This window comes from Sinocyclocheilus rhinocerous, unplaced genomic scaffold (assembly GCF_001515625.1).
Source record: "Sinocyclocheilus rhinocerous isolate Xijiao unplaced genomic scaffold, SAMN03320098_v1.1 scaffold662, whole genome shotgun sequence".
Lineage (NCBI taxonomy): Eukaryota > Metazoa > Chordata > Actinopteri > Cypriniformes > Cyprinidae > Sinocyclocheilus > Sinocyclocheilus rhinocerous.
In genome coordinates this window covers 3,814,573-3,824,912 of record NW_015639782.1, presented here as the reverse complement: position 1 = coordinate 3,824,912, position 10,340 = coordinate 3,814,573, and the positions used below count along the sequence as shown (strand labels likewise).

Below are 10,340 nucleotides of genomic sequence, written 5' to 3'. Positions count from 1 at the left end.
TGCCTACACAAAACCTGCATGGGCCCAAAGGATACAAAAGTTGCTCTGGGCCCGAACGGGCTGGCCCACACTGGGCCATCATAGGATTAATGTGGACAGTCCGCTAGTGTGGCCTGCTCACAGAGAGCCTACGGTGAGCCCAAAGCTGTGGGCCTCGCCTGGGCAAGCCCGCATTGGGCCTGTTTAGGTTTGGTGTGGGTTGGCCCTAGCCCACTGTGCCCGCAAAAAGCCAGCATGGGCCCCGCAAGGACATGTTTGCAGGGTTAAATAGACAGATAATAATTAACTGAAACAGAACAGATTTGGAAAACTAATTAACAACCAAGGAGACTAACTAGCAGAAACACAGGCAAACGGGAACAAGGAAAACCAAAAGGCAAAGAAATTAAACAGGGACCGTAACAGTATTATATTGCAGAGCAGTTCCTTTTCCTATTGAGCAGTCCCAAATGCATTGTAGTGATTTAATACAAAATATCTTAACCTGTTTAACCTGTTTCCACTAAATAATGCTTTATAAATAGCCATAATTTGTAATACTCAAACTAGTCAAAAACATCTAAATAAACACACAAAAGCAAATTTTCTTTTTTTATTGAATTGTTTTACAGAAATAACCATTTTAATCTAATTCGTTTTTTTTCTAAATGTGTGAATCAAATTTGACAAGAACATCTATTATATTAAAGCCAAACTAATTCATTTACTAAAAGCAGAATAATACAGAAGCTGTCGTGAAATGTATGAGATATTCTAATATGCTTAAAGTGATTCATATTGTCCTTTCATTTACATTTATTTTTGTACAAATTACATTATCAATATTTAATTACATCTTCCAATTGGGACAAGATACAGTAAAAACATTTAAGAGCTGTATTTTTATTAGCTGTGTTGTATCCCGATCATGAATATATGATTTTTTTTTCCATGTGTTTGACCAAAGGATCACAGGTGGGTGCAGTTTCTGAGATCAAAAGGCTCCTTAATTCCTTCAGGTTTTTTGGCTTTGTGTCTGTTTTCTTGTTTATTTGAAATCTTAGACTGAATCTGAGCCAAAAGTCATTTGCAGATTAGAAGTATTACAATTTAATAAGAGATTGCGTGTATACTGTATATTGTATACTGTATATATACAGTATATATACATTTTATAGCATATTTTATTGCATATTTTTGCTGTCATTCAAGACTGTTTATTGTATAATACGCTGTGTATCTCCCTTTAGATGCTTAAACTATTCTGTTTTTTGCTTCATCAAGACAAATTATTTCACTCTCGCTTTCTCTCTCAATTTCTTTCCCTCTCAGCTTTACGCGCTATTCGGAGAAGATACTCATCAGGTGGAGAAGAAGATGGCTGGAGTCATGGCCTTCAAAGAGTAAGCCAATAAAGCACGCCATCTCTTTATTTTCACAGTGCCCTCTAACCAGTAATTAAAGTAAAAATAAAAATCAATTTTTGAAATCTAGCCACTAAGCGTCAAGTGCTGATCACTCTTACTATCGCAGGATGCTCGCTCATTATTTCATTTGTTTCTGCCTTCCTCTTTCTCTTTCTGTCTGTGTCTCAGATTCAGGGTGGTATCGGTAGGATGATCCTGAAGGAGGAGATGAAAGCCCGCTCCGGTTCCTATGACAACGACCCCTGGGGAAGCGCACGGAACTCCCGCAGTGGGAGCAGGGAGATGTTGCACAGCATGGGCCACAACAACACAATTAACGGCTGTAAGTACTCCACTTGAGCTGCTGTATGAACACAGATTATAGAGATGTGTGTTCGGAGGGGGTTGCTATAGAGTCATCAAAAACAGAGCGTGGCATATCATATTGGTCGCTGCATTTGATCCTTCAAAGCCAAACCTACTGTTTGTGTTTGTCTAAGACCAGCTTTTCCCTTCCAACAATCTCAATGCATGACGGCAACAGGTCCGGTGTGGTTTTGACTGCATGCAGTATGGGAGTTGCTTTGCTTACCTTCCGTATGGCTGTCATCATTCAGCGTAGGGCGGCATGGTCAATGAAGATGTGGCACAGAGCCATCTAATTAAGGCAGTGGAGCTCTGGAACACTTTACAGTGAAGGCAGACTTGAGTCAATGGTGACACAGCCAGCATATGATGATATAGGACTGTGATGCTGGGAGGGGGAATTCTGAGGGGTTTCAGGAATAGTGCAGACACAGCAAAAAAAAAAAAACTATTACACTACAGCAATGCAGTGCCGTGCACCTGTTCTGGTTATTTCTTTGTCTCTCGCTCTTTTTTTTTCACATACACACACTTCTCTCTGTTGCTGTTTTCCTTATATTAACACACAATCTGACCTTTCTATATCCAACACCCTAATATTTTAGTATATGCATGATGTATGTGTGTGTGTGTGTGTGTGTGTGTGTATATATATATATATATCCTCCAGAAAAATCTTCAAAATAACAAATTCTTTGGTTTTGCCTAAATATCATATTTTTATTTTCATTTAGTACTGCCCTTCAGAAGCTACAGAAGATACTTACATGTTTCCCAGAAGACAAAATACGTTCAATTTACCCTCATCTTCAAATTAGTTTTTCCTTACACTGCAAAGTGTAATGTTTTGAGTATGTTTTGACCACAACTGTATATATATATATATATATATATATATATCAAATTAGATGTACACAAAATCACTGTGGTATCACCCAATGAGACATTTTTAATTTATTGGTTATGGTCAGTATTGAATTTAAATCAGCCAATATTGGATATTTATTTGCAAATGCTCAGTTTTCCTATTTTTACATTTAGACTGCCATTCTGTAATGTTCACTTAAAGTTAATCTTTATGAACACTAATAATTTAATACCATTGATATATATAATCTGTTGCAAATCTAAAAAAAAAAATAAAAAAAATCAAATTTTAATACAGTATATTATTATGTTCTGAAATTCACTTGTGAAAAAATGTTTCAAAGTGAATTCAAATCTATTAATTTCAGTTTAATTTAGACAAAATAGTATAGAATATATATATGTGTGTGTGTGTGGTGAAATATTTTCCATATTTATTTGATAAATGGGGTTGGTAACTGTATCTGTCTTCACTTAATAAGTTTCCTACATTACAACCCACCTTTCACTCCTACTCTTTTTTCTTCTTCTCATTTTTCCTTTTCCTCTTTCTCCATCCCTCCTCATGTGCATGTCAGCGGGCTGCTCTCCTTAATTCTATTTCTGTGTATCTCATGGGGAAGTGCATGAAGCATCTGGAATTTTCCCTTCATCCCCTCCCTCTCTTTAGTTCCCTGTTTTTCCTCTTCTGTTCATGGATCTGGCTTCAATATTCCTGCTTTGCCCTCCCCCATATCCATCGCTACACTTCACAATGCCTGGTGCAGCCCATGCTGGTGTCCCATGTCTTCTTTTATTCCTGAATAGAAATGGGTAGAATTTACTGCACAGCACAAGGGGAAGTTTGGGAGTGACATTGTAGATCCAATTCATACAACTGAGTTAATACACTGGATTACAGTGGTGACATCACTGAAGGTTAAGATAGGCAGGTAATGAACATTTCATCTCATCTTTAATTTGTATATGCATGAAATATGTACGTATATGTTTTAATTTATTTACGCTACCAGGAAAAAGTTTTTTTCTCTAAAAGAAATTAATACTTTTATTCAGCAAGGATGTATTAAATCGATAAATTGAATTAATTGATTAAATAGATCTTTATAATGTCCTGGCATAGAATCACCAGCACATTTCAATTAAGTTTAAAGACATTTCTTTCAAGCCTAAAACACAACAAAATGCAATGCATAATTCGAAATATAGGTAAAACACCTGTGAAAAATCAGTACCAAAAATTCTTTCATATTCTTTCATATTGAGTAATGGCTGCTAAAAATTCAGCTTTGCCATCACAGGAATATATTACATGTGAAAATATATTAAAGTAGTAAATTTGTACAGCTATTTTAAATTGTACAAATATTTCATCATATTACTGTTTTAACTGCATCTTGATGAAATAAATGCAGCCTTTGTGACCATAAGAGACTTTCAAAAACCTTAATGAATCTTACCGACCCCAAACTTTTGAACGTGTACATACTGTACTCGTAATCCCTGTTTACCTTCATCTGTAATTTAAAGACTCTTTCAGTTGCTGCATATGAATTTCAACCTCTAGCTTTTGCCTTTTTTCATGTCAAATTTCTTATTGAGTTTCTTCCATTTCATCCATAACTTTCCTTTTGTTTCCCTTACTTTCTCATTTTCTTTCTTTTTCATTTTTTTTTCTTTACACTGCCATGGCTTTTTTTCCATTCATCAGCATTCTTCAGGCTCATTGAGCACTTTGATGTGCCGTGTTTCAGTGAGGCTCGTGAGCAGCTTACTTAGACGTTTCCGATGGTTCTTTCAGTGGTCCCAAAACTCAGGGGACTCATACAGAGGTCTGACCTGATGGCAGACATAAGGAGCTTAGTACCAGTCTGCACAGCAGCACATTATGTACCAGTAACTGCATATTTGGCCTATTCCACACTATGCACATGGCAGTTTGTTTAAGGGGAAATGTTTCTTATAGTGAACTGCTATTGCCTGATTTGACCCAAATTAGTTATTTGAATTTATCATTTACATAGACTTAATTATCAGATTACTGATGAGATTATAATATTTATTTCTCTTTCCTTCAGCTCCTCGGACTAACTTTGCAGCCGAGAATGGTGAGTGACCATATACTCCTGAGAATTGCTGGGTGCTCATATGGTTTTGGCAAGATATATGATCCTCATAATTTTTGGCAAGGCTTTTAACCCCAGGGAGACTGTGTCTGTTGTCTGTAGTTAATTTATTTTGCATAAATAAAAGAACAGATAAATATTTGCAGTGTTATCAACACAGATTCAAGCCTGGTCACTAGCGCCCTCTACTGTACACTTACGAACAAGGCAGTCAAAATTTAACAAACCTTTTCTCATATAGTGAGGTTGTTTCATAAATTGATGTTTATTGTTCTGTCTTATTATTATTATTATTATTATTATTTGAAGACTACATATCCAAGTCAGCCTCTTTGCCCGGATATGGCAGGAATGGATTGCACAGGGTAAGTTTCACTGTAAACAGAGCACTCAAAGCAGATGGGTTGGAAATGTCATTTAAACCTTTAGCCACAATTTGTTTGCCTGTCTATTTGTTTTCCAGCCACAAAGTGCAGACTACTATCAGTATGACAGTGGCAGTGAAGTCACCTGGGGAATCAGAGGTAAGTAAAGGAGTTTTTTCTTCTTTTTACAAAATGCTTATTTTGCTGACATATTTGGGAATAAAATTATTTGTGCAGAAATTAGTTCTGACTTTAAAAGCTTTTTTTTTCTTTCCCAACAGAGTACAAGGTAAGGATGATGGTTTAGCATTACCAGAGGATTAAAGAGGGCCCAGAGAGTCACTAAAACATCCTGATACAGAGGCACCTCTGAAACATTAGCCCACTGTCCACTCCAGAGGAAAGCTCTGTCCACTGATGGGTCAAAGCAACATTCTGCTGGTCAAAGCATGTGGAAACCAGAGGATGGAGATTTCTTCCTTTTCATCCATAACTTTCCTTTTGTTTCCCTTGCTTTCTCCTTTTCTCTTTTTCCTTTTTTCTTTACACTGCCATGGCTTTTTTTTCCATTCATCAGCATTCTTCAGGCTCATTGAGCACTTTGATGTGCCTTGTTTTAGTGTGGCTGGTGAGCAGCTTGCTCTCTGCTCTATTTGTTGACAGTTTTGAGACTTTTCCAATGGTTTTTTCAGTGGTCCCAAAACTCAGGGGACTCAGAGGTCTGACCTGATGGCAGACATACAGTAATAAGCCTCAGTATCGGTCTAAACTGCAACGTTATGTACCAGTAACTGCATATTTAGGTCATTCCACACTATGCGCATGACTGTTAGTTTAAGGGGAAATGTTTCTTATAGTGTACTGCTATTGCTTTATTTTACCCAAATTAGTGATTTGCATTTATTATTTACATAGAATAAATTTTCAGATTACCAAAGAAATTGTAATGTTCCTTTCTCTTTCCTTCAGCTCCTCGGACAAACTTTGCAGCAGAGAATGGTGAGTGACTCTTAAATAAATAAATAAAATAAAAAATCAATTTTGTCAAAAAAAAAAAAAAAAAAAGGATTTATAGTAGGAAGTTTGAAACTGAAATTTGAAAGCTGTTGTAGTATTAAGTTTTATTATATACGTTTGGAAGCTTGGAAGCTTTTTGGACCCTGAAGATCCTAGAGAAAACCATAAACTCCTGAGAATTGCTCATATGTTTTTGGCAAGGTATATAATTCTCATAATTTTTTGGCAAGGCTTTTAACCCCAGGGAGACTGTGTCTGTTGTCTGTAGTTAATTTATTTTGCATAAATAAAAGAACAGATAAATATTTGCAGCGTTATCAACACAGATTCAAGCCTGGTCACTAGCGCCCTCTACTGTACACTTACGAAAAAGGCAGTCAAAATTTAACAAACCTTTTCTCATATAGTGAGGTTGTTTCATAAATTGATGTTTATTGTTCTGTCTTATTATTATTATTATTATTATTATTTGAAGACTACATATCCAAGTCAGCCTCTTTGCCCGGATATGGCAGGAATGGATTGCACAGGGTAAGTTTCACTGAAAAAAAAAGTTAAACAATTTTCACTCATAAATTGCTAGTAAATTTACAAACAGTTGGCAAGTAACACAGTGAATTAAACATGAAATGACATGCAATAATAATTGTTTTATTTACAACTTCCATTTTTGTAAAGCACACCTGCATTTTTGTAACTATAAATTCTATGTCTTGAATATTTTGTTTATTGCTTGTTTGTTCTGTTTTTTTATATTTGTTTTAATGTTCAGTAACTGGACAGACAGAGCAGTAAAAGCAGATGGGTTGGAAATGTCAATTAAAACTTTATCCACAATTTGTTTGCCTGTCTATTTGTTTTCCAGCCACAAAGTGCAGACTACTATCAGTATGACAGTGGCAGTGAAGTCACCTGGGGAATCAGAGGTAAGTAAAGGAGTTTTTTCTTCTTTTTACAAAATGCTTATTTTGCTGACATATTTGGGAATAAAATTATTTGTGCAGAAATTAGTTCTGACTTTAAAAGCTTTTTTTTTCTTTCCCAACAGAGTACAAGGTAAGGATGATGGTTTAGCATTACCAGAGGATTAAAGAGGGCCCAGAGAGTCACTAAAACATCCTGATACAGAGGCACCTCTGAAACATTAGCCCACTGTCCACTCCAGAGGAAAGCTCTGTCCACTGATGGGTCAAAGCAACATTCTGCTGGTCAAAGCATGTGGAAACCAGAGGATGGAGAAATTAGTGCTTCCAGGTCATAAGGTCACTGTGTCATTCCCCAGCTGGCCCTTAGTGAGTTGGAGACTGCAGGGGCCGTGGAGAGGGCAGGAGTTTGTCTGACCCATTTGCTTCTGGTTGGTCAGGAACTATATTGTTCTCCTGTCTCGGTTACAGCTTCTGTGCCAGAGGCTCTGTGATTTCCTTTCACTTTTGTAAGTGAGAGGAAAAGGAGGTCCACCAATGCACAGCCTCTCAGAACAATGCTTAGCTTTCCATTACCAATCGATGAAAGAAAGTTTCACAGAGTCAGGACAATTATTTGTAAATAAATAAATATAAGTTTCAATATTTACGTATTTTAAAGTTTACAATGAACTTTCATTACAGATCTACCCATATGAAGCACTTATTGTGACCACTAGGGGGCGTAATAGGTTGCCAAAGGATGTAGACCGGGCCAGATTGGAGGTAAACTGTTTATTATATACAGCATGTAACAGTTTTAATATATGAATATTATATTAAATTCTAAACTATATATTGTATAAATACACTGGTGTTTGGTGTCAGTAAGATTTTAGTTTGAAAGAAAATAATACTTAATATACTTACTACCTAATAAATGAATGCTATTCAGCAAGGATGCATTAAATTGATCAAAAGTCACAGTAAAGAAGTTTACAATGTTACAGAAAGATTTCTTTTTAAAACGAATGCAGTTCTTCTACAGAAATAAATTACATGTTAAAATATATATTAAAACAGAAAACAATTATTTTACATTGTCATAATATTTCTCAATATTATTATTTTAAGTATTATTTTAAGTATTTTTTATTAAATAATTGTAGCTTTGGTGAGCATAACAGAGCATAAGATCTATCTAGCTCTCTCTATATATAGTAAATTATAACAATATTTAATAATTGCATACAAATAATGAACACATGGACGACTAGATGGACATACTGAATTTTCCTTTTCATTTTAGCGGCATCTTTCCCCTGAGGAGTTCTATCAGGTGTTTGGGATGACAATGGTTGAGTTTGACCGTCTGGCACTGTGGAAGAAGAACGAGATGAAGAAACAAGCCCGGCTGTTCTAACATTTCTGTCCCACACACACAGAGAGACCTGAATACCTGTTCCAGTCTAACTAAACAAACACATCCTCAGACACATAGTCATGCCGGGTCTGTACCTAGAAATTGTGCAACTGTTCTTTGTGACAGATGCATATAAATGATCAGACAGGCTAGAATAATTGACAAAGAAAGACAGAAATAAATAACATAAACAGAATGGTGGGAACATTTTCGTTTTACTTGAGTGTAAAGTGGTTCTTGGACACATTTTATTTTGTTTCTGAATGACAAAACTAAGGAATCAGGAATTGTAAGGATTTTGAATTTTGCCTTATGTTCTCTATTAATTTATGCACCAGCAAAGTGAGTGAAGAGAATGTAAATATGATTAATACAAATATAATGAGAGTGGATGAATCATTCAACATCATCCATCAAGTACATTATTAAGTAATATTTCATTTTAAAGGTTATAAAATGATATTTTTCAGTCCTTTTATTTCACTATTATACAAGGACTACATAAGCTTAGGTGGACTGAAATAAGCGCTGATTTGCTTGACAATGAATACCAAAGTCTGACTGTTATTTGTGAAGTTAGCAGATGAAATTGAGCACTACGGTGCTGTACTTTGTTCAGGTCATTTCAAAGGAGTAATGCATACTGAATGTACACTTTTCTCACAAGAAGCATATAAATGATCAGACAGGCTAGAATACCTGACAAAGGAAGACATAAATAAATAACATGATACACAGAATGGTGGGAACATTTTAGTTTTGACTTGAGTGTAAAGTGAACACATTTTATTTTGTTTCTGAATGACAAAACTAAGGAATCAGGAATTGTAAGGATTTTGAATTTTGCCTTATGTTCTCTATTAATTTATGCACCAGCAAAGTGAGTGAACAGAATGCAAATATGATTAATACAACTTTAATGAGAGTGGAAGTACATTATTACATCATTACATCAAGTACATTATTAAGTAACATTAATTTTAAAGGTTATAAAATAATATTTTTCAGTCCTTTTATTTCACTGTTATTCAAGGACTACATAAGCTTAGATGGGCTGAAATAAGCGATGATTTGCTTGACAATGAATACCAAAGTCTGACTGTTATTTGTGAAGTTAGCAGATGAAATTGAGCACTACGGTGCTGTACTTTGTTCAGGTCATTTCAAAGGAGTAATGCATACTGAATGTACACTTTTCTCACAAGAAGACTTTAGGATTATTAGACTAATATTGATGAAACACACATTGTATATTGTGATGGTAGAAATACATATGGCTTGTGTCTAATACAGATGATGAAGACAAAACAGATACTAGGAAAGAATTAAGGTGCAATGTTTTTCTTTTTTTCGTTTTCTTTTTTTCTGAGATGTTATGCTCTTAAAAAAAGAGATCTGTTGGTAAGGTTAGACCAGATTACTTTCATCACTCCTGTTAGGATGGATCAGGAAATGCTGTGATACCTTAAAGTGGGTTTAATATATTTTTGGGTCATGCCAGGGTGATTACGTCACCTGGTTTGGTAATGAAATAAATGCAGAGGGAGTAAACATGAATTATATGGCCAATAATAGGGATAACACCATTGAAGCAAGTGACAAATAACAAGCTGTAACCCTGATTAGGACCTAACAGTAACCGTGGGGTCTTTCATGCCAAGGGATACTGATACTTAGTTTTTGTACCTCACTGACAAACAGGTGAAACCATCATGTTTTCTGCCTTTGTGTGTAGTGTTTACAACCTGTTTGCCCAATAGATTGTTATGAAGTGTTCTATTAATTTCATAGTGAAGGAAGAGAGCTAGAGTATAACCATATTTTTGAGTCTCTCTTTTTTAATCACTACTGCTACTTTACTAACTTTATTTATCTGTCAGTTTCAACAG

At 35.5% G+C, this 10,340-nt stretch overlaps 1 protein-coding gene across 1 annotated transcript in view; it reads left to right on the top strand.

Moving 5' to 3' along the window:
* The window catches only part of LOC107752069 (actin-binding LIM protein 3-like), a 36,541-nt gene extending 28,057 nt beyond the window's left edge, over positions 1 to 8,484 (top strand). Inside the window, exons 14-21 of the mRNA XM_016567921.1 lie at positions 1,312 to 1,382; positions 1,575 to 1,728; positions 4,697 to 4,726; positions 5,054 to 5,109; positions 5,208 to 5,268; positions 5,391 to 5,398; positions 7,734 to 7,814; positions 8,338 to 8,484. Coding sequence (XP_016423407.1) covers positions 1,312 to 1,382; positions 1,575 to 1,728; positions 4,697 to 4,726; positions 5,054 to 5,109; positions 5,208 to 5,268; positions 5,391 to 5,398; positions 7,734 to 7,814; positions 8,338 to 8,451 — 575 coding nt within the window. The 3' untranslated portion in view covers positions 8,452 to 8,484. The remainder of the gene's footprint in view (positions 1 to 1,311; positions 1,383 to 1,574; positions 1,729 to 4,696; positions 4,727 to 5,053; positions 5,110 to 5,207; positions 5,269 to 5,390; positions 5,399 to 7,733; positions 7,815 to 8,337) is intronic.
* The last annotated feature ends 1,856 nt before the right edge of the window (positions 8,485 to 10,340 follow it).